General features: G+C 38.9%; 1 protein-coding gene across 1 annotated transcript; it reads right to left on the bottom strand.

Annotated features, from left to right (window-relative positions):
- Nucleotides 1-1,880: 1,880 nt before the first annotated feature.
- On the bottom strand, nucleotides 1,881-2,474 carry LOC149011727 (uncharacterized). The gene has a single exon (XM_089162739.1). The coding sequence runs from the start codon at nucleotides 2,472-2,474 to the stop codon at nucleotides 1,881-1,883; it is 594 nt and encodes a 197-aa protein (XP_089018865.1).
- Nucleotides 2,475-25,760: the final 23,286 nt, after the last annotated feature.

Raw genomic sequence — 25,760 nt, 5'->3', positions numbered from 1 at the left:
CGAAGTTGCATAATCTTTTCTTTAGAGGGTATCTCATAGGTAGATTCAAGATGAAGCCAGACTGCTCTAGCTGTAAACATCCAACAATTTGAGCATGAACGGATTCTGTGAGTGAGGCAATAAGCCAACACATAAGAAGTTGGTCCTGAGGAATCCATGAATTGTATGCAGGATTCGGTTTGCTTATAGGAATGGAGTCTTCTTCAATGACTGTAGTTGCAAGAGGAAAAAGGGAGGAGCCATCCACAAGAGAAAATAAGTTATAAGTCTTCAAGAGAGAACAAGTTGCAACCTTCATAGTAAGTAATTGTTGTCAATGAGCTTGATGGTTAGAAGATTGTTGAGGGAGGGAAGCGAAGTAGGAGGGAAGAAAAAACCTGGTGCTCTGATGCCATGTTAGAAAAGGAAAGTTGAATAGAGAAAGAGAGAAGAAGAGAGAAACATCAAAGGAGGAGAGATAGTGAGAGACGTGAGGAGAGGGAGAGTGTGTGTGTGTGTGTGTTATTTCACATTAAATTACAAGGAGTTAGTACAAGGCTTTATATAGAAATAGAGTCCTTCTTCCTTAGTGTTCTAGGACTCTTGTAGTTGTGGTCCAGAACTCTTGAGTTACAGTATTTTGGTTTACATGAAGGTAGATGTTTTAGATTACATAAAATATTGACTAGGGTTTTGTACCAATCAGTATCAAACTCTTCTTTGGGTTGACTAGAGTCTTTGTGAGTACCAATTGTAGAGTTCTTCTTGAATGTAGTAATCGGTGTTTGATCAGCTGCGGGAATTCTAACAGCAGTGAAACTCTTAGAAACCTTGAATATAGTAATCGGTGTTTGATCAGTTGTGAGACTTTTAACAACTGTGGAACTCTTGGAAGCAACCCTAGCCACATAAGCTTGAGATGAAGTGGTGGATAGGGTATCCCTAATAATAACAAAGAAGCATCAATGATAAACAACGGTAGAAATAACATTCCACCAAGACTGAACCAAGGAGAGCCTAGATGCTCCTTTATCAAGAAAGTCCGCAAACATATTACCTTCCCTAGGAATGTAATGAAAATAAACATGCTAAAAATTAGAGGACAACCTCTTAATATCTTAAACTAAACTAAGACTCCTCCAATCTAAGTAAGAGGAGTGATCTGCTAAAATTGCATCCAAATAGTAAGAAATACAAAAAAGCTAAAATCCAACATTTTGAAAATTTTACATTCCAATCCATAGAGATAAATAGCATTATGAACTAGGGGGTCTAACTCTAGCAATGATGGCTTGCTTGAGCCCGAATAGGGTCTAGGCTGGAAGGTTAGGTTTTTAACCTTGAAACATATGTTAGAATTGGATGTCATAGGCCTAGGCAAGGGTTGGGTTGGACTAGGCAAAACAAGATCAATCCAGGCCAGCCCAACGTAGCCTTGCCAAATCTAGGCAAGGAGATTTTCAATGCCACAAATTGGGTTACCCCTTAATGTAATTGAGACCCGGAACAAGTTCTCTCAAAAGTTAAAAATTCCCTTCTATCTATCTTACCCTTTCAATTAATAGAACCAATTAATTCCTTATGCCAACAAGAAAATAGAAATGTAAGTATCATTTGCCCAAACCAAATAGTGTCATAATAATTCCTTGATCAATCTCTTCAAGTTGATTTGATGTTCATTTGATCAGCTTTTCTAATTAAAAGGATATAATATACTTTATATCATTGGAAGGGTATATTTTCTTTAAAAGCCTTATTGGTAGGAGGCTCGTCTAATATTTTTCTTTGTTTTAGGATATATGTATTGGTATTATATTATATATAGAGGGTAACTGCAAAGGTGGCACTAATAATTTCTCCCTGAAAACAGTTTGTTTTTTTTTTTTGGTAGGAAGACTTCATTAAGGATGGGCTAAAGCCATGGCTGAAGAACTCAGCCAAGGAGAGGAGAGTGGCCAAATAGTCGAGCCCACAATCGACTTGGCCTTCCGGGCTAGGGCATTCGCAACACAGTTGCTAGTCCTAGGTATTACATCAAATTTATAATCCAAAAAGTAGGATTTTAATTTGTTGATGTCTGATAAGATTGGATCCAGATCAATATTAACTGCTGTGGCCGGTTGTTGAAGATGGTTGATCAGAACCTGGCAATCAGATTGGAATATGACCCTTTCTATACAGTCTCCCAAAGCATCCAACATGGCAGATCTCAATGCTATAGCCTCACCCACAAGTGCTGATCCAAAAGAGACATGTGTTGAAACCGCCTTAATAAGTATTCCAGCTGCGTTATACATGGCGAAGCCCAACCCCATTTGAGTGATCTGTGTGCCAAAAGCTGCATCGCTTCTCACGAGGTGCCAGTTGGGTGGAATGGTGACCTCTTGATTTCTTTGAATCTGGAGCTTCTCGAGATGTGCAGAGGCCTTATCCTCGAACCCATTACCTTTCCAGAATTCTTCATGATGCATTGTAGCTCGAGTTGCAACCTCCATTGGAGAGCGAGTACCCAGCTTGAAAAGGGTGTCGTTTCTTGCAAGCCAACATGTCCCAAATTATAAAGCAGGTGAGACTGAAGGTTTTACGAGCATCCCATTTATCCTTGGGCATACTAAGTTTCATACCTTCTAACCAGTCTATGAAGTGGAGCGGAGCTGAGTTTGGCGGGCGAAATGCTAGAGGACAGAGGAACCAAACTCTTCTAGTGAAATCGCAGTCCAGAAATAGGTGACTTGCAGATTCTTCAGAGTCACAACCCCTTGGGCATGAGTAATCAACACCAATCTATCTCCTCCTTAGGTTCTCTCCAGTTTGGATTCCTTCCGCACATATACGCCAGAGTAAGCTACAAATTTTGGGTAAGGTGTAAGCTTTCCAGATCATCTTCCAGCCCTCTCCAGGTATTGTTTTCCACCTTGGTTGGTGTGAGGTAGATGATTGAGATTGTTCTTCAGCAAGCTTCTTGTTTGTCAAAACATGATATGCCGATTTGACTGAAAAATCCCTTTTTTCTCCGCACCCCATATCTGGTTGATCGTCGAAGGGAATATTCCGAGGTTAATGCTTCTTATCACCTCGGCTTCATTTTGCTGAAAGTGTGTGTTCAACAAGCAGTTATTCCATCTTCTTGTATTTGTATCTATGAGCTCTGCGACCCAAGTGACCGGGCACCCTTCTGGTTTTGGGGATTTACCTTTACCATCTAGGGAGTTTGGCAACCAGCGATCTTCCCATATCTTTATGTTTGTTCCCAATCCAATCTTCCATCTTAAGTTTTCTTCTAGAATTTTTTTTCCTTTCATGATGATGCGCCATGCCCAACTTGGACTCTGTCTGAGAGATGCTTGTAGGAAATCCCTGTTATGGAAATATATGCCTTTGGTAAATCGAGCCCACGAGTGTCCGGGTTCACTCCAAAGTCTATAAGGGACCTTAGTAAGCAAAGCTGAGTTTTGTCTTTGAGTATCTCTCAAGCCCAGGCCTCCGGCTTCCTTTGACATGCACATTCTTTTCTAGCTAATCCAGTGAGTTTTCTTTTTGTCACCATAATTTCCCCAGAAAAATTTTGCTGAGTTTTTCTTTAGTTCATTGTGTATGCAGATTGGTATCTTGAAGTGAGCACTTGCAAACTGTGGAAGAGCCGAAGCCACGGATTTGAGTAGGGTTTCTTTGCCAGCAGGTGAAAGTAATTTAACTTTCCAGCTTTCTAACTTCCGATGTATCTTTTCTGAGAGGAAACCGAAAGTCTTGGCCTTGGAGATTCCTATCTCTGGGGGCAATCCCAAGTACTTGGTGGGTTCTTTTGTATATGAAACTTTCAATATTCTTGAGAACCATCGCCTGAACCTCATTGGTGTATTTGGGCTGAAAGTGAGGCTTGATTTCTCCATATTAATTGCTTGACCACTACCTTTGTAGTAAACATGTAGAATGGATTTGAAGTTTTGTACCATCTTTAAATTTAATTCTGAGAATAGCAGGGTATTGTCAGCAAATAATAAGTGAGAGATTGATGGTGCTCTATATTTGATGGAGATACCTTTAATGTTACCTGCTTGTTCTTCCTGGTTGATAAGAGCACTGAAACCTTGAGCGCACAGAATAAACAGGGCAGGAGACAAAGGATCTCCTTGACGGATGCCTCTTGTAGGTGAAATGGGATTACTAATATTTCCATTGATTAGTAATTTATAGGAGACTGTAGTAACGCAACTCATGACCAGAGAAATCCAAGATGGATCGAAACCCAGTTTGGTCAATATTGCTGTCAGGTATGGCCACTCAACCCTATCATAAGCCTTTTCCATATCTAGCTTGAGCCCCAAAAATTTCTTCTTTCCTTTTTTCCTCTTCTTGATATAATGAAGTAACTCGTGAGCCATGAATATATTGTCTGAAATCTGCCTTGAGGGAATAAATGCTGATTGAAAAGGGCTGATGAGTGCTGGAAGGAATTCCTTTAATCTATTTGCTATAAGTTTTGAGATGACTTTTGAAGTCACTCCACACAAACTTATTGGTCTAAACTTTGTAGCAGTGTCAGGATTTGGCACTTTGGGAATGAGGCAGATGTATGAAGTATTGATTTTGGTCTCCATTGTACCTGTTGCAAAACACTCAAGCACACAGTTAGTTAAAGTTTGGCATGTGACTTCCCGTAGCTGTTGGAAGAAGACAGGGGGTAAGCCATCAGGGCCAAGGGCTTTTAGTGGACTCATGGAAAAAAGGGTGGATTTGATCTCTTCGGTTGAGGGGGGGGGGGGGGGCACAAAGCTTGAGGTTCATGTCTTGAGTGACTATGGTTTGAGTAGCAGAAATGATTTTTGAGAGCTCAATAGGATTAAGGGTTTCAGAAGTTAAGGCTTTAGCAAAATGAGAGGTAAGTATGTTTTTGATGTCTGGTTTTTTTGTTGTCCAAACTCCATTTGAATCTTTGAGTTTCGGGATCTTATTGACTTGTCTTCTTTGCAGGGTTGTTGCATGAAAGAAAGAGGTGTTGCTTTCTCCTTCCTTAAGCCATGAAATCCTCGATTTCTGCATCCATAATTTCTCTTCTTTATTCAATTCCTGCACCAGTAGATCTGAGAGAATATTCACTTTTTGTTGAGAAAACATCTTTGATGGTAACCTCTGTTCCTTTTCTAGATAACCAGTAAGCTTCCTAATGTTGTGCTGGATGTTACCAAAAGTTGTTTTATTTCATTTCTTGAAAGAAGCTTGGGTAAGTCTTATCTTCTTAGACAATTGAGAAGCCACAGATCCTTCATGATTTCTATGCCATATCTCAGCTAACATTGGTTTGCTTTCAGGGTGACTCAGCCAAGTGTATTCAAATAGAAATGGCCTCCTTCCTTTGGTGATACCTCCTTCAAAATCTATTAACAAAGGTGCATGATCTGATCCCAACATGGGTTGAACAAAATGGTTAGCTTCAGGGTATAGGTTTCTCCAAGGAAGATTACACAATCCTCTGTCAAGTCTAATACGAATTCTGTCTTTCCCTAATCTCTTATTAGACCATGTATAGCTAGCTCCTTTGTATCCCATATCCAGAAAACCACATATGTTTAATAGCAATTTGAACTGATCGCAATCATGTGTGATTCTCCTAGAGCCACCCTATTTTTCTCTACATCCCAGGTGAGCATTGAAATCTCCTAAACACAGCCATGGTTCAAATCGTGCTTCAGCTATTACTTCCAATCTTTCCCAGGTAATGTGTCTATTCTTTTTTATGGGATCTCCATAAATAAAAGAAGTATAAAAAGGAAGATCATCTATAATTCTAATAGATGTATCAGTCATGCGAGAATCTGCTGATAAAATGTGAACTTGCAGGTGTGATTTCGAAAAGATAGATAGCCCTCCTGCACTTTCGATCGGTGGGACATGGAAAGATTGTGGAAAGTTTAGAGATATCTCCAATTTCTTGACAAAAGTGGTTGATTGTTTTGTTTCCATCAAGAAGAGCATATCAGGTTGTTCCGATTGAATCAACTTCTTAAGGAAACTTTTTGTAGCAAGGGTCTCCATGCCTTGGACATTCCAGCTCAAGATTTTTGCAGGTGCCCGTGGTTCATCTGGAGTGATGCCACGGGCGTGTCCATTAAAAAATGGTGAGTCACTGCGTCATGATCCATTGGTGAAACAGGGGAAACTGGAGTAGGTGAGGTCAAGGGTGAAGCTGTAGCCGAAGTTTCATTACCTAACATTGAGGAAGAAGGGGTTGGTGGATGGACTTGAGGAATGGGAGTGGGCCTTGAAGTGTCTCGGGTAGATCTGTCTCTTTTGTTTTTTTTTTTGAAATTGTGATTGGATGGGTTATGTGATGATTGTATGGGTTGGGTAGGCAGTTGAAGTTTTTCCTGACTGATTGGGTTCTGATATGGGCTTTCATGGTGGGCCTGGGGCGAAGTAACTTGATGTACTGGATTAGCTGAAGCCAACTCTAGGTTGGTTGCAGGGGTCTGAGTATGTACCTCATGGGGGCCTAGATGGTTGATGGGTAGGGGTTGAGTCATCGGGTTAATGGAGACGTCAGATAAATGTGGGAGTAATTGGAGCATTTGGTGCTGCCAAAATGTTAGGTGGGCCATTTGAGTATGTTGATGATTTGCAAACCGAGGGTCCAGAGATTGTTGGTGGTAAAGTGGAAGAGGATTTTCTGATGTTGATGGATTTGGAAAATTGGCCTGGGACTAGAAACAAAAAGGGTATGGTGGGTATGGATACTGTAACTGTACGTTGGGCTGCAGGGTGGTGTGTGTAAGAGGCGTATCAAGGTGAGGGACAGGTAAGAGAGTGGGGACCATTTGCAGACTGTTATTCGCAGGCGAAGACGTGTTATGAGTAGCAGACGGTAGTGTGCCAGGCTTGACAGGTATGGAAGCTTTTTCTTGTTTTTTTCCGGCCATACTTCCTTCTCCGGCACTGAACAACAGAGTAGTTTTGATTCCTGTCTCCAAGAGTCGAGGAGATGGGGAAATTCCTCGGATTTTTTCAAAGAAAACCGCCGACTCAAATTCTTCACAGAAATCGTAGTTATCGCATCCATGGATCTTTTGATGTGTTGTTTGATCATCAAACAAACTTTGACATCTGGTGCTCTCATGGCCTATGAAACCGCAATATTCACAGTATAATGGTAACCTCTCGTATTTTATGGTCACCACTGAGGTGTCTCCATTCTTTCGCTGTAGTGACAAGGACTGTTGAAGCTGTTTAATAATACTGATGGTAGTTCGAACCCGAAGGTAACGAATCTGTTCTCCAAATTGCAGTCCAGTAATAGCCATTGCCTATTTAGGTTTGCCTAGCATTTGCGCCAACTTCAGAGCGACACTTGTTTTTCTGCCTACGGCATTCCATGTAGTTGAATCCAAATATCACCGGAATCAAACTCCCATGTTTTCTCCGGGTTCCATTTCTCAAGCATGAGAAGATTACTAGCCACAGTCCATGGGCTCTCGTTTAGGACATTCTTAAGATCTAATTCATGCGAGAAATGAAAGAAGAAAATAGATTCAGAAAAGGGTATTACCTCCACCTGTGCTACTGTATTCCAAGCTTTTAGTAATCCTTCTGTGAGAGCTTGCATTCTGAATCTCTTTCCGTCTAGGATTTTTCAGGCTAGAGTGTTGTTCGGGGAGAAAATAGGATGATCATCATCTTCTTCATCCAGTTGGAAGATCGTAGCTCCTGCTTCAGTTACGGGTTTGGGTGGTGCAGATGATGAAGCCATACTAGATTAAAGGCAAAGGAAGCAGAATAGTGAAGGAAATGGCCAGAAACAAGGTTGAAACACTCGAATAATCGAGGAGAGGCACTCTCATCGGACAGGAAAAAAAACTTGAAAAACTGATTGTCTGTCCTGAAAACAGATACACCTTAATCATTTCATGCAGATTGTAGAAACACTGACACCAAAAATGATAAATAACCTTATTACATTTTTAGCTACATTAACGAAATGGAAAATTAAACTAGCTAAGTATTACAACATGTCAACAACAATTAGTATGTAAATAGATAGATTCAACATGAAAAGGAACCTCCACAAACCCTTGCAGCATTCACTTAACCTGAAGAACGGAACAAACCGTTTGTATTATTGTCAATATGAGAAGCAATGCTGCAGCACCCTCAGAAATTGATGTCCAAGGTGTGTTGAAATAATTCTGCAACAAACTTGCCTTTGATTTATTCCATGCTTGACTATGATAGTCTTCCAAATCCTTGGTAACAACAGATAAATAAGAACTGTATAGAGCAGTATATTTTCAAAGATTGCTAAATAAGGTCGCCACATCTTTTGAGTTGCCAAAATAGTTCTTAGTGATTCCCTTTTCCATTAGCAACTCTGCATCCCTGGGAGTGGTAATGAGGTATTCCATGAAGCACGCGTAGACGGTGAAGTAAGGAGTATCACCTTGAGCCTTTTCATAGGCTATGAGGTTTCTGAGGAGGAGTTCTGTATCGTTCTGGACCGTAATGGTCGGGATGGTCAATATTCATTTTTCCTTGTCGAATGTAATGTCAAATAAATATGTTTTTGGAGAAGTAGACCTCACCTTCTTCTGAAATTCGATACCAGCACTTCGAAGCTCTGAAGCACAACATGTAAGCGGCATGAAAGCTCCCCCATAACTCCTCTGAGATGGTGGTACGAGGACATGTCGTAAATTAAAGATCCAGAAGATGCTTTCCTTTTGGCAGTGTTAACGACCTTACTTCTTCATAACTTGTAGGCCCATGGAGCCCTGCTCCAAGGTCAAATAAAAATCCCCAGTAGATGTGATTGCTTAAGGGTAACATGGGAGATGGTTCGACTAAGCCATATATATGCTCAAGAACAAAGAAGGGTAGCTGATTTTCAAGCTTAATCAGGTCAGCGCTGATATCATTTTGCCATGGAAAATTTGAAATGAAATGATCATCCACCCCTGATAAAATGGTTTTGAGGAACTCAAGTATGAAGCATGAATCTATCACCATAACCCTGACAAACTCCTCTTTTCCAAGGCCAGCGGTTTCAGAGTAACATTTGCGAGCTGCTTCTTCCATTTTACTCATTCCTCTCACATAACCATCTAAGGTATTCCTATTGAATCGATTTAGAAAGCGCTCTAAATAGTGAGCTTATGTGTTTCCATGGTCCGTAACTGCACCTTGTTATAGTGCAAAGGGCCCACTGAGACTGATAGAGGGGTGTAGGCTTCCAGATTTAGCTTGAGAAATCTTTTGGGAACTCAAAATATGTCATAATTAGATTGCAAGAAACTGATGTCTTCTTCTCAACTGTTAGAGATGATCTGTTGTCATCATCAAAATTCGAAACTAGAAAGATCACGATTTTAATAGCTGTGAATGGCTTCAACCAGGTGAAAAGAAAAAGAGTAAAAGCAAGACGGCAACAACAACAATCATATACGGGCAAAGTTACATTCGGACCACTTCAAAAATTAGAGATTTATAGAAGCCACACCAGACAAAGGTAGAGTCAGACATAAACAGAATAATTGGAGAACTTTTTCCCACAAATTGATAAAAACAAAATAAAAATGTTAAATGTGATTCAATCGATTACTGGATGTAATAGTTTATCAGCACCATGCCTGGAGGGCGATGTCTTCGGCAACTAAAACATCTTATTAACCCGTTTCTTCGCCTTAGTTTCTTGATTCTTGTAATAAAAATGTTAAGTGTTACTCTTGCCAAGTGGTTCAATTACAGTAACTTTTCACCCAAAAGAAAAAAAATTATTTCGACCAAGCTACGGTATTTCCTTGGAGCTGGGTGAGTTTGTTTTTCCTTTTACAGGGTATTCGAAGAAATGGTAGCACGTGCATTGTTTAGATGCCCCATGCTGCTGTTACTTGGGCTTATCTCCATTAAGTTTATATACTATGTTTTATTTTTTTTTCAAGGGTCAAACCCATGACTTCTTCACTAAGAAGTATGAGTCTTTACTATGTTTTTTCAAAATAATGACTTCAAAGATTGGCTTTAGTTTATCAAGGATCATTTTCGAGGGGTTGATCTGTGCAATTCACAGGATCCAATGGCAACTCTAGCTGCTGCCAATCCTACATTGGCTGAGAGTGTGTTCTTCACTTCAAGTCCAGTGAGTCTTCCTAATCCTCTGCCATACATTTTAGATGTGTTTTATCCACCATAGCCACACCACTTTGTTGTTCACATAGATGGGGCATGGAATCAGTCCACTGGACGGAGAGGGAGGTCGTGGTGATATGGGAGCTAGGTGGAGGTTTTGAGGCAGCCAGGTGCAAATTCGGGTCTTCTTTATTGGCCTCCTCTATGAAATCAGAAGCTTGCTGTGATGCTCTTTATTAGGGATACCCTAACTTCATTTCAAGCTTTATCGTGACTGAATTTTGAATTTGCATCCTCATTAATTAAATAGTTTCTCCGGTTGTGTTTTTGGGCTTCCCCTTCCTTCTGGCTCCAACTCCCTTGCATTCAATTCAAGGAACCCCACAACATTGATTTGAAGACCATCACGGATGCTTTTTTCTTCTTTGAGGTTTTATTTGATTTTTAATTGGGCAATTCGCAAACAATTGAAGGCTGTTATATTTGATATTTGAGACTTAGAGAGAGATACTTTGCTCTGATGATCAGGAAATGACTTCTCATCTACATTGAGCTTGCTGGGTTCCGTTTCATTGAACTACTGATCGATCCGCTTAGGGCTCATTGCTACCGCAACCCAACCAGAATGGGCTGCGTTTCTTCCACTCATCTCCATCAAGAAGAAGAGTTTTCTCAGTTTGGCAGGCGTGGGTCAGGTCATCAGAAAACATGAAGTGAAGAGCTTCATTACTACGTTGAGTAGAAAACACGAATATGGGAGAATTTGCAGTTTCCTGCATTCGAGATGTTTAGGTCAAGAATCTTGGAAGTACAAAACGTTAAAGCCAGAAAGAGGGGCGGTTCTGCGCTGCTTAGAATTATTCGAAGAATGAACGCTAAGAAAAAGGAAACGTAAACGAAGTATCTTCACTTTCCAGGTGGAGCACTTTACAAGCAGAAGAAGAGTAATGACCAGAAAAGGAGAATTAACAAATCAGAAGAAGCAAGAAGAAACCTAACTAAGATGATCAGGAAAGGAAGAATTAATAGTTCATGCAAATTAAACAACAGGTGGAAACAACTTTCTCCCTTAATTAATCTACACCAGAATGTCCTTCAACAACCATAACGGATAAAAATGAAAAGCAGAAAAATTAAACGAATCAGGACCTATATTCTGATAAAATCGCCTGAAAATCCAAAGATTTCAATAGAAAACCCAGATCCACAGTCAAACGATGGTTTCAGAAAATGCATTCCCAACACATATAAGCCTCATTGCAGAACTGGAAGGGAGTCAAGAAAAACCGTAACGTTACGCCGACCCTTTTCAAGTATTGCTTGCACTCAACTGCGATCCACATATAAGTCTTCAGATTCCAAACGAACAAATCATTTATCGATTGCCCAATTTAAAACCAGAAGGGAAAAAGAAAAGAAAAAAAGCATATATCATGCATTGAGAATGAGGGAAATGTAGAGAAGAAACGAGAGAGATTTTCCAGAGATTTTCCAGTAAGGCATGGTGGGGCAGAGAGATATTCCGGTAGGGGTGGTGGTTTCTGGCAAAGATGAACAATTTCCAATAAAGTGTAAGTAGAAGATGGGTGAAGGGAATGGGTGATCCCTTCACCCACCTAAAGGGTTGGGTATGAGAGGGTTTAAAAATGGTACTTATTTCAGTCTTAATGAGGATAATATAAAAATTTCACATATGAATTAACAGAATCTTGGATGAAATGTTAAGATTGTGCAACTTGTAACTTTGAAAGTATGCAATGGACATATATATATATATATATATATATATATATATATATATATATATATATATATATATATATATATATATATATAATTTGTAATATCTCTCTACTGTTATAAAAAGGAGACGATATATGAAAGATAGGGAAGAAAATTATGACAAGATAAATTAAACTCTTTTATTGAGTTTGTGTACATTATATATGTATAGTAGAAATGATGCAAAATTATCATTATTTTCTAAGCCATAGCTATCAAGGAAATCAAGCATACAACAACTATTGATCACTATCATCTTGACAAACTCAACTTTCCTAAATTCATGATATCTGAATAACATCTCCTAGCTTTTTCCTTGAAACCACTTAGAGCCTCGACACAAAACTTAAGGGTTTTCTCATATCGATTAAGAAGGCGATTCAAATACTGCAACTAGGGGTGTCAACGGTGCGGTTTGGAGCAGTTTCGGGCTGAAAAACCCCAGCCCAAACCAGCCCATTTAAAAGATAACGGTTTCGGTGCGGTTTCGGTTTGGTGCAGTTTGGGTTCGGGTTGACTAACGGTTTGGCCTAATGATTTGGACTAAATTAAAAATCAATATTGAAATTTTATTTTATTTTTTCCTCAATTCCAAATCCTAGTTTCTCACACACAAAACTACAAAAGATAGAGGATGAAGACTCCAAGTAGATCCAACGACAAGTGATGGCATTAGCTTGATCCAAACCACTTAACAGTTTTTTTTGTTTTTGGTAAAGACTTAAGAGTCAAGAGTTATCAATTTAGACTTTTAAATTTTAAAATAATAAAACTAAAATTTGAAAATTCAAAAGTTAACGATTAAGATTAAGACTTAAAGAGTCAAGAGTTATCAATTAAGATTTTAAAATTTTAAAATAATAAAACTAAATGAAATTTGAAAATTAAAAAGTTAAAACTTAAAACTTAAACCGTTAAATGTATTAATAACTCTCAGCTACTCAAACTCAAGTCTCAACGTCTCAAACACGGAAATTCATGGATCATTAATTACATTTAAACAATATAAAAAAAAAATTAATTACATTTAATATTTTAATTTTATTTATGTAAAAGACTAACGGGCTGCACACGGGTTGGCCGGGCCAAGCCCGAAACCATTCGGGCTGAGGACCCTCAGCCCAATTACGACCCATTAAGGATCGGTTCGGGCCGGTTTGGGCTATAACAGGTCGGTTCGGTCCGGTTTTAACGGTTTGGGTTGAAAATTGACACCCCTAACTGCAACTTATGTGTTTCTTTGACCCATAAGTGGTCATCATTATAGTGCAGAGGGCCAAGTAAGACCGTGTGATGTGTGTAGGCATTTGGTTTAGCTTGTAAAGCTGTTTGAGAACATGGTGTATATCATAACAAGATTATAACAGACTTACCTCTTTTAGTTTTTCTCCCACGGACTCGCTTATTATCTTGATTTCATTGAAGTTCTGCTGGCAATCATCATATCACTAAGTTAAAATTTTTCTTTCACAAATGTTGTTGAATCACTAAAAGAACCAGCAGTACTATTGGCCATTGAGTAAAGTGAACTGACCTGTTCTTGTTCTTCCTCCTAGGACTCAATCAGTTTCTTGATTCATCATTGTTGTTCATAAATTTACTAGAATCACCAGAAAAACTAGAAGCATTTTGCCATTGAATGAAGCTTCATAGCTAGTGTTCTTTTCAACTAAGAAGAGGAAATAACACAACTACCACAGAGGTGTAATAATCAATTAGTAAAGTTGCATGAAACAAAACAATATGAAGCTTTTTCTAACATGGAAAATGAGATGAAATACTAACCTTCCTTTATATGTAGTTTGTGCAGGTAACCACCAATTCTTGATAAGAAAGAAAGCTGGCCTCAGAGTCCTAGACGATACCAAAACTGAAAGGTAAAGTGTTTTATGTAATGATAAATGCATGTATCAATCGCTGACGACCATTTATACCAACAAAAAAAATCGTTGACAACCTGTGAGTCTTTGGCATTTTTTTATTGGGTAATTTTCATCTGGACCCCCTGAGGTTTGGTCTATGTCATTTTTAGTCCAAAAAAACTGAAACTTTGCATCTGCCTCCCCTGTAGTATAGAAAAAGTCAATTTAAGGACAAATTATCACTTTTATGACAAATTTGCCCTTTTAAAAAAAAAATTTTAAACAAAACATGAAAAAAAAAAAATTCAAATTCAAATTCAAATCTTTGAACCAGAGAAATGCGATTGTTAGCATTCGAAATCAAAAGAGTTGTTTAAGATCGAAACATCATGCAATTCAAAATCAAAAGAGTTGTTTAAGATCGAAACACATGCCATTCGAAATCAAAAGAATTGTTTAAGATCGAAACATCATGCCCTTGAACCTCGCGTCGAAGCTCTGCCACTTGAAGTTTTCTTAACCCTTCGAGCCATGGAATCACATCTTTCTTATCGCCGGAAGTTTCAGATTTGTCTTCTCCGACACAGTCTTATCTTCAAGCCATGGAATCACATCTTTCTTATCGCCGGAAGTTTCAGATTTGTCTTCTTATCTTCTTTCGCCATAAACAGGTGTTTAAGGTCATGATACTTCAGTTTATAGTTCTCGTGGCTTCGAAAGACGAAGAGAAGTGTTTCGGTTTTGTATTTCCATAGTCACAGAGTCCCAGCTATTGGTTCCATGACGGTTAATGGCACATGCCAACAACAGCTTCTCCCAAATCCCCAATGATTGCTTCACAACATCTTCGACTTTAGCCATGGTTTCTCATATCTGACGCTCCATCAACCTTTCTGCAATTCGTAGATAATTTTTTTTTCAAAATTAGGGTTTTTTCCCTTTTTATTTCTCTTCGGATTTCTCGTCACTTAATGAAAATTTACTTTTTTCAAATTCTTGAATCTTGTTTCCACTTACCTGAGTTTTCCAAAGTAGCCCCGTGAAGCAAGAGAGTTTAGGCTAAGGATTCAAAGTTAAATGAGTTGAATGAAGAAACATTCAAGTGTTTGATGTTCTTAGAGCGTTGTGGTGTTTCGCTACAGTTCTGAAGAACGGGATTTTAAGAATCACAAATGAATATTAACTCTTTTTTTGTTTCATTTTTATTTCCTATGTTTTTTGTTTAAATTAAAAAAAAGGGTAAATTTGTCATGAAAGTGATAATTTGTCCTTAAATTGACTTTTTCTATAGTACAGGGGAGGTAGATGCAAAATTTCAGTTTTTTTGGACTAAAAATGACATTGACCAAACCTAATAAATTTTTTTTTTTTTTTTTTTTTTTTAAAAAAAAAAAAAAACAAAAAAAAAAAAAAAAAAAAAAAAAAAAAAAAAAAAAAAAAAAAAAAAAAAAAACAAAAAAAAAAAAAAAAAATTAACAAAAAAAAAAATAAACCCAAAACTTTTCATTCACTTACAACACCAAAACAAACAACCCCCCCACAAATCCTCTCCCTCTCCTTTTCTTTCCCCCATTATATAATCATAAACTATTCCCCCACTCCTCCCCCCCCCCCCCCCCCCACCCACCCCCCCTCCCCCCTCTTTTCTTTCTTTTTCTCCTCTTCCCATTAAATAAATTATACACACTATTTTCCCCCCCCCCCCGCCCCCCCCCCCACCCACAACAAAAAAAAAAAACACAACCCCCCCCCCCCCCCCCACCCCCCCCCCCCCCCCCCGCGCCCCCCCCCCAACCACCACCCCCCCCCCCCCCCAAAAAAAAAAAAACAAACAAAAAAAACCCCACCCCCCCCCCCCCCCCCCCCCCCCCCCCCCCCCCCCCCCCCCCCCCCCCCGGGGGAGGGACGCCCGGGCGGGGGGCCCCCCCCCCCCCACCGCAGGGGGGGGAGAGAGGAGAGTTTTTTTTAACAAGAGCGTGGAAACACCAAGGGAGAAAAGGGGGCGGGTACAGTTTGTGAAAACAGAAAACCTTAAGTAGGAGTATTAAGAAACAATCTCAATGGGAAAAATAGTTGAATGATTTCATATGAGAGAACCTCAAATATATAGGCAGCATACATCCCATGCTGTTAGGTAACTATGAACAATAAAAGAAAGGTATAAAACATAGAAATACAATACATGGAAATATTTGTATGTAAATATAATACATGGAAATGTTTGTATGGAAATGATTTAATAGAGAAACCTAAGCAAGCCAAAGCCAAATTCGGATATTGATGAAATGGAAGGATGAGATGGTATGGAAAGAATTCAAATGTAAAGAATGATGAATGGAAGGAATTCAAATGAGAGAAGTGATGAATGTAAAGAATTCAAATGAGATGATGAAATGATATGGAAAGAATTCAAATTAGAGGAATGATGAATGGAAAGAATTCAAATGAGAAGATGAAATGATATGGAAAAATTCAAATGAGATGATGAAATGATATGGAAAGAATTCAAATGAGAGACAATTAGGGAAAGGATGAGAAATCATCCTTATCACGCCTAATACTCCCCCTCAAGTTGGAGAGTGAATGTCAAGAACTCCCAACTTGCCTCTATGACTAAGAAATAAATCTTTTCCAAGGGCCTTGGTGAAAATGTCAGCAACTTGAACAACACTAGTGGTAGAGGTGGGTTGAATAAGACCATTTCAAACCTGATCACGAACCACATGACAATCAATCTCAATATGCTTGGTGCGCTCGTGAAAGACCGGGTTCGCAGCAATATGTAAAGCAGCTTGATTGTCACAAAATAATGGTATTGGTCGAGGGACCATGACGCCAAGATCTTTTAGCAATGTAACTAACCACATGAGTTCACAAGTAGTGAAAGCCATAGCACGATATTCAGCCTCAGCAGATGAGCAAAACACAGTAGCTTGTTTTTTAGATTTCCAAGATAGAGGGCTGGAACCAAGAAACACACAATATCAAGTGGTAGATCTTCGAGTCATAGGGCAACTTGCCCAATCTGAGTCACAATAAGCACGAAGAGATAACTCACTATCAGCAGATAAAAGAATCCCTTGTCCTGGAGTGCCATGGAGGTAACGAAGTAAACGATTAGCAGCATCCATATGAGGTTTACGAGGCTCATGCATGAATTGACTAAAAACATTCACAGTGTGAACAATATCTGGACGAGTAATTGTGAGATAAATAAGTCTTCCCAATAACCGACGGTATGGTGTTGGATCAAGTAAGGGCTCACCATCAGAAGTAGTTAACTTGAGGTGTTGTTCCATTGGAAATCGAGTCGGACTAGCACCTGTGAAACCAACATCAGTTAAGATGTCCAATGTGTATTTTCGTTGGTTGATGAAAATACCTTTCTTGGAACGTGCCACCTCAAGACCAAGGAAATATTTAAGCAATCCAAGATCTTTAATTCGAAAATGTGCTGAAGAAGTGATTTTAAGTTGGAAATCACAGTTGTGTCAGACCCAGCAATTAAAATGTCATCAACATAAACAAGTACAAAGGTAGATGAAAACTCTGTAAGTAGAGAAAATAGAGAGTAATTTGCCTTAGATTGTGTATATCCAAGATCAATAAGGGCACCAAAAAGCTTGGAAAACCAATTATGGGATGCTTGCTTAAGCCCATATAATGATTTGTGCAAGCAACAAACCAATTTCTCCCCATTTTGATGGTAACCAGGTAGAAGTGTCATATATACCTCTTCATCAAGATCTCCATGGAGAAAGGCGTTGTTCACATCCAATTGATGCAAGGACCACCCTTTGATGGCAGCAATGGCAAGAAGTGTTCTGACAGTAACTAACTTAGCAACTGGGGCAAATGTCTCATGGAAATCAACCCCCTCAATTTGAGTATAACCCTTCGCCACCAAACGCGCTTTATAACTCTCAATTGACCTATCTGAATGCCGTTTAATTTTGTAAACCCATTACAACCTATTGATTTTTTGTTTGGGGGTAAAGGTACAAGAGACCAAGTCTTGTTAAGGTCAAGACCTGCAATTTCATTGTCCATTGCCTCCTTCCAATCAGGTGAAATAATAGCCTTAGCAAAGCTTGTAGGTTCAGTTATAGCATTGAGGACCTTGAGATACCTGAAATGGGGTGAGGATAATCTATGATAGGATAAAAAATAATTTTCAGGAGTGAGAGTACCTATGCATGAAGGAGGAGCTTGGGCATCCATGGCGTAACAATGATAATCTTGAAGATGGGGTGGCGGTCGATGAACCCGAGATGGCCGAGAGATGGTAGTGGATGGGAGGGTGGGTGAAGGAGGTTCTTCAACCATTTGGGGAGAGGGTGTGGTTGATAAGGGTGGGTCAATATCTGAAGCGACAATGGGTAAAACAGGCAATAATGGGGATGACAATTTTAAAAAAGGAAAAGAATCTTCAACAAATGTGACATCACGACTAATGTAAACCTTATGTGTTTATAAATCATAAATCATATACCCTTTTTGTGCATATGGATACCCAATAAAAACACCTGGAGATGCTCGGGGATCAAATTTATGACAAATGGATGAATGGTTATGACCATAACAAAGGCATCCAAAAGTTTGAAGATGAGAATATGAAGGGATCTTGCCAAATAAAACTTGAAGTGGTGACTTACCATGTAACAGCGGGGTGGGTAAATGGTTAATTAGGTAAGCGGCTGTCAAAACACAAGGACCCCAAAACTTATGAGGTAGACTTGCTTGAAAAGATAGAGCACGGGCCACATTGAGAAGATGGCGGTGTTTGCGTTAAACAACCCCATTTTGTTGGGGTGTATCAACGCAACTATGTTGATGAATAATACAATGGGTTGTAAAAAAAGCATTTGAATGGTGATTAAAAAACTCACGACCATTATCAGTTAGGAGTTGTTTAATTTGGTATCCAAATTGGGTTTTGATCATGGCAAAAAATTCCCTTAATCAAGACCAAGCATTAGATTTATGATTTAACAAAAACACCCAGGTGCATCGTGAAAAATACTCCACAATAGTTAAAAAGTATTTTGCACCACAAATTGAGGGAACAAAGTAAGGTCCCCATATGTCACAATGTATCAATTCAAAGCAAGAGGTGGTAGAAATTGTACTTGATGGAAAAGGAAGTCGAGTTTGCTTAGCTAAATGACAAATGGAGCAAACACAATCTTTAGGAAAAGAAATATTAGGATCCAAATGTGCAATATAACTAGAAACCTTTAAAGATGGATGGCCTAAACGAGAATGCCAAAGGTCTTTGGCGGGTAAAACAACAACAGCGACGTGATAATCCAACTCCAAATAATAAAGTCCATTGTACACCTTGCCTAGCCCAATCCTCTCCTTCGTGCATAGGTCCTGTATCACACAATGATCAGGATAAAAGTTATGAAACAATGAAGTTGTTGGGTAAGTTGGGTAACAGATAATAAATTAAAACCAAAGGAAGGAACATTTAATACGTTCGTGAGAGGTAAAGTGGCTATGGGGCTGCAGTTCCCAATATGGGTAACGGGAGCAAAACCACCATTTGGAAGGCGAATAGATTGGGTGTGGGGAACAAGACTATCTGAATGAAATAAAGATAAGTCGAAAACCATATGAAGACTGACACCTGAATCAATAACCCATAGAGAAGATACTTTACCTACAGCATTTGCCAATGGTGGAATGTTACCAGATTCCAACAGAGATAGAAGTTTATGGTACTGATTTGTGGTGAAAGATGATGCAACAGCAGAAGGGATCGCAAAAGAGTGAACCGTATAAGAGGAATCCATTGAAGATGTAGTATTGGTAGCCATTGAAGACATAGTATTGGCAGCCATTGAAGATGAGGAAGAAGAAGACGTGGCTGATGAAGATGTAGAATCGTATGTTCGGCTGATATCATATTAAGAAACAATCTCAATGGGAAAAATAGTTCAATGATTTCATATGAGAGAACATCAAATATATAGCCAGCATACATCCCATGCTGTTAGGTAACTATGAACAATAAAAGAAAGATATAAAACATAGAAATACAATAAATGGAAATGTTTGTATGTAAATATAATACATGGAAATGTTTGTATAGAAATGATTTAATAGAGAAACCTAATCAAACCAAAGCCAAATTAGGATATTGATGAAATGGATGGATGAGATGGTATGGAAAGAATTCAAATGTAAAGAATGATGAATGGAAGGAATTCAAATGAGACGAGTGATGAATGGAAAGAATTCAAATGAGAGGATGAAATGATATGGAAAGAATTTAAATGAGAGGAATGATGAATGGAAAGAATTCAAATGAGAAGATGAAATGATATGGAAAGAATTCAAATGAGAGGATGAAATGATATGCAAAAAAATTCAAATTAAAGACAATTAGGGAAAGGATGAGAAATCATCCTTATCACGCCTAATACTCCCCCTCAAGTTGGAGAGTGAATGTCAAAAACTCCCAACTTGCCTCTATGACTGAGAAATAAATCTTTTCCAAGGGCCTTGGTGAAAATGTCGACAACTTGAGCAGCACTAGTGGTGGAGGTGGGTTGAATAAGACCATTTTGAACCTGATCCCGAACCACATGACAATCAATTTCAATGTGCTTGGTGCGCTCATGAAAGACCGGGTTCGCAGCAATATGTAAAGCAGCTTGATTGTCACAAAATAATGGTATTGGTCGAGGGACCATGACGCCAAGATCTTTTAGCAATGTAACTAACCACATGAGTTCACAAGTAGTGACAGCCATAGCACGATATTCAGCCTCAGCAGATTAGCGGGACACAGTAGCTTGTTTTTTAGATTTCCAAGATAGAGGGCTGGAACCAAGAAGCACACAATATCCAGTGGTAGATCTTCGAGTCATAGGGCAACTTGCCCAATCTGAGTCACAATAAGCACGAAGAGATACCTCACTATCAGCAGATAAAAGAATCCCTTGTCCTGGAGTGCCATGGAGGTAACGAAGTAAACGATTAGCAGCATCCATATGAGGTTTACGAGGCTCATGCATGAATTGACTAAGAACATTCACAGTGTGAACAATATCTGGACGAGTAATTGTGAGATAAATAAGTATTCCCAATAACCGACGGTATGGTGTTGGATCAGGTAAGAGCTCACCATCAGAAGTAGTTAACCTGAGGTGTTGTTCCATTGGAAATTGAGTCGGATTAGCACCTGTGAAACCAACATCAGTTAAGATGTCCAATGTGTATTTTCGTTGGTTGATGAAAATACCTTTCTTGGAACGTGCCACCTCAAGACCAAGGAAATATTTAAGCAATCCTAGATCTTTAATTCGGAAACGTTGCTGAAGAAGTGATTTTAAGTTGGAAATCACAGTTGTGTCAGACCCAGCAATTAAAATGTCATCAACATAAACAAGTACAAAGGTAGATGAAGACTCTGTAAGTAGAGAAAATAGAGAGTAATCTGCCTTAGATTGTGTATATCCAAGATCAATAAGAGCACCAGAATGCTTGGAAAATCAATTACGGGATGCCTGCTTAAGCCCATATAATGATTTGTGCAAGCGACAAACCAATTTCTCCCCCTTTTGATGATAACCAGGTGGAAGTGTCATGTAGACCTCTTCATCAAGATCTCCATGGAGAAAGGCGTTGTTCACATCCAATTGATGCAAGGACCACCCTTTGATGGCAGCAATGGCAAGAAGTGTTCTGACAATAACTAACTTAGCAACTGGGGAAAATGTCTCATGGAAATCAACCCCCTCAATTTGAGTATAATCCTTTGCCACCGAACGCTCTTTATAACGCTCAGTTGACCCATCTGAATGCCGTTTAATTTTGTAAACCCATTTACAACCTATTGGTTTCTTGTTTGAGGTTAAAGGTACAAGAGACCAAGTCTTGTTAAGGTCAAGACCTGCAATTTCATTGTCCATTGCCTCCTTCCAATCAGGTGAAATAATAGCCTTAGCAAAGCTTGTAGGTTCGGTTATAGCATTGAGGGCCTTGAGATACTTGAAATGAGGTGAGGATAATCTATGATAGGATAAAAAAAATAATTTTCAGGAGTGAGAGTACCTGTGCATGGAGGAGCTTGGGCATCCATGGTGTAACAATGATAATCTTGAAGATGGGGTGGCGGTCGAAGAACCCGAGATGGCCGAGAGATGGTAGTGGATGGGAGGGTTGGTGAAGGAGGTTTTTTAACCGGTTGGGGAGAGGGTGTGGTTGATAAGGGTGGGTCTAACAAGATGGGTAAACTATCAATATCTGAAGCTGCAATGGGTAAAACAGGCAATAATGGGAATGACAATTTTGAAAAAGGAAAAGAATCTTCAACAAATGTGACATCACAACTAATGTAAACCTTATGTGTTTGTAAATCATAAATCGTATACCTTTTTTGTGCATATGGATACCCAATAAAAACACCTGGAGATGCTCGGGGATCAAATTTATGACGAATGGATGAATGGTTATGACCATAACAAAGGCATCCAAAAGTTCGAAGATGAGAATATGAAGGGATCTTGCTAAATAAAACTTGAAGTGGTGACTTACCATGTAACAGCGGGGTGGGTAAATGGTTAATTAGGTAAGCGGCTGTCAAAACACAAGGACCCCAAAACTTATGAGGTAGATTTGCTTGAAAAGATAGAGCACGGGCCACATTAAGTAGATGACGGTGTTTGCGTTCAACAACCCCATTTTGTTGAGGTGTATCAACGCAACTATGTTGATGAATAATATCATGGGTTGTAAAAAAAGCATTTGAATGGTGATTAAAAAACTCACGACCATTATCAGTTCGGAGTTGTTAAATTTGGTATCCATATTGGGTTTTGATCATAGCAAAAAATTCCCTTAATCGGGACCAAGCATCAGATTTATGATTTAACAAAAACACTCAGGTGCATCATGAAAAATCTTCCACAATAGTTAAAAAGTATTTTGCACCACAAATTGAGGGAACAAAGTAAGGTCCCCATATGTCACAATGTATCAATTCAAAGCAAGAGGTGGTAGAAATTGTACTTGATGGAAAAGGAAGTCGAGTTTGCTTAGCTAAAGGACAAATGGAGCAAACACAATCTTTAGGAAAAGAAATATTAGGATCCAAATGTGCAATATAACTAGAAACCTTTAAAGATGGATGGCCTAAACGAGAATACCAAAGGTCTTTGGCGGGTAAAACAACAACAGCGACGTGATAATCCAACTCCAAATAATAAAGTCCATTGTATGCCTTGCCTAGCCCAATCCTCTCCTTCGTGCGTAGGTCCTGTATCACACAATGATCAGGATAGAAAGTTATGAAACAATGAAGTTGTTGGGTAAGTTGGGTAACAGATAATAAATTAAAACCAAAGTAAGGAACATGTAATACGTTCGTGAGAGATAAAGTGGGTATGGGGCTACAATTCCCAATATGGGTAACGAGAGCAAAACCACCATTTGGAAGGCGAATAGATTGGGTGTGGGGAACAAGACTATCTGAATGAAATAAAGATAAGTCGGAAACCATATGGAGACTGGAACCCGAATCAATAACCCATAGAGAAGATACTTTACCTACAGCATTTGCCAATGGTGGAATGTTACCAGATTCCAACAGAGATAGAAGTTTATGGTACTGATCTGTGGTGAAAGATGGTGCAACAGTTGAAGGGATCACAGTTGTAGAAAAATAATGAACCGTATGAGAGGAATCCATTGAAGACGTAGTATTGGCAGCCATTGAAGATGAGGAAGAAGAAGACGTGGCTGATGAAAATGTAGAATCGTATGTTAGGCTGATACCATATTAACAAACAATCTTAATGGAAAAAATAGTTGAATGATTTCATATGAAAGAACCTCAAATATATAGGCAGCATACATCCCATGCTGTTAGGTAACTATGAACAATAAAAGAAAGATATAAAACATAGAAATACAATACATGGAAATGTTTGTATGTAAATATAATACATGAAAATGTTTGTATGGAAATGATTTAATAGAGAAACCTAATCAAGCCAAAACCAAATTAGGATATTGATGAAATGGAAGGATGAGATGGTATGGAAAGAATTCAAATGTAAAGAATGATGAATGGAAGGAATTTAAATGAGACGAGTGATGAATGGAAAGAATTCAAATGAGAGGACGAAATGATATGGAAAGAATTCAAATTAGAGGAATGATGAATGGAAAGAATTCAAATGAGAAGATGAAATGATATGGAAAAAATTCAAATGAGAGGATAAAAATATGGAAAGAATTAAATTAGAGACAATTAGGGAAAGGATGAGAAATCACGCCTAATAAGGAGGTCAAATTTCAAATCCTTTCAGAACTAGGGGTGATACTCTCTTCGATATATAGAATCACCTGCCATAAAAAAAATTAAAAAAAATGATGGCAGAATCCCCAAGATTGAGAAAACATTTTTTTGTTAGGTTAGGATCAATGAGCCCATCCTTCATAAAATGATATCCTAACATTGTTGCTGCACATAAGAGGGTGCACGAAACGACAGAAATATTGAATGGCAAACAGTGGGAGCCAATGGAGGTTAATAGAGCAGTTGAACAAGTTTGGAGTAAATATTTGGAGGTGAGAAAGAAAGAAGGCCAGTTATTCTACTGGAGAACAGCAATCATTTTCAACGGTGAGAAGCTTTTGGGCCTTCCCTCAAGGAGGTAGCCTTAAAATCAACACTGACGCGTCTTGGAAGGAAGGGAACTCTCTTAATGAGATGGGCTTTATAATTCGAGACCATACAGGCACGGTCAAACTGGCAATTTCAGAACCCATGGGTTCTAATTCACCCATTGTGGGAGAGGCACTGGCAGTCAGATCCAGCTTACTCCATGCCTTAGCAGAGGATTTTGTGATCGTAATCGTTGAATCCAACTACAGTCAGTTGATCAAAGCAATCTGTGATACAGAAACTAGAAAGGGTTGCTCCTCTTGAAATTTGGTCCAGTATTCAGGATGTTAGGCGCCTCCAGCAGTACTTACATTCATAGAGTTCTCTTGTATTTCCAGGGGTATAAATGTTCCCATCCCCCAGGGAAATGTGTTGAGAAATTTCAACAAGCAAGTGTAGAAAAGAATTATAGATGGTGTGAGGATCTTTTGTTAGAGCATACACGGCAGATTCCATAGATTAAATAGCATTCTGAATAGGGGTCCGTGTCTGGCCGTGATGCCCTTGCCTTGAGCCCGACAGCAGGGGATCCTATTTGAAAGCTTCTTTTAACAGATCGAATAAAAAGAAGAGAAAAGCAGACCCTTAGCTTATCATCCCCGTGCACCGACCATCTGGATTCTGAGGATATGCTCATTATCATCAACCAGTTCAAGCCTTTGGAGCTGGTAGTTGCTGGAAGCCCGGACTTCAGAGAGACAAGTTGAGATTTGCCACAGAGAGAGAGAGAGAGAGAGAGAGAGAGAGAGAGAGGCTGGGAAATTGTGAGTATGCATTCGGGTTGAGTGACTAACTCATTGCTTTAAGTGAGAGACGAGAAGATCGCATGGATTCAGGGATTTTTCTAAATTTCAAGAAGAGAGAAGAGAGGGAAAATATAGGTGGGTTTAAATAAAAATCAGATTTAATTTGAATTGGGTGACCGTAGAATTACTTAATGCCACATGGCACAATCCTAAATGGGAATTGCAGGGAATTGTAGGGAAGGTAATTACAGAGGATGTGAATCCATAGTATTGATGGCCATTAAGTGAGGTGAACTAACCTGCATTGTACTAGAAGAACTTGAATCATGTGGCATTGAATCTTTTCAGCTATTAGAGGACATCATACACAATAATAAGACTACTGCTGTAGCTAGATGATGAAAAGTTTTATCAAATTATAAGATTACAATAATGTACTTCAATGACTAGAAAATTTGTAAATGAATAAATAAATCAGAAAAACAATAATGTCCTTACACAAAATCAAGAGAAAATTTGAAGTGCAAACCTTCATGGGAGATAGAAGAACCAATGTTCTAAAATGAAGTTAAGTTGATAACTAATTAGGAATCTGAA

This window comes from Hakea prostrata, chromosome 7, assembly GCF_041222555.1.
Source record: "Hakea prostrata isolate BN-2017 chromosome 7, UWA_Hpros_2, whole genome shotgun sequence".
Lineage (NCBI taxonomy): Eukaryota > Viridiplantae > Streptophyta > Magnoliopsida > Proteales > Proteaceae > Hakea > Hakea prostrata.
The sequence above is the reverse complement of the archived record's forward strand: the minus strand, read 5'-3'. Positions and strand labels throughout refer to the sequence as shown.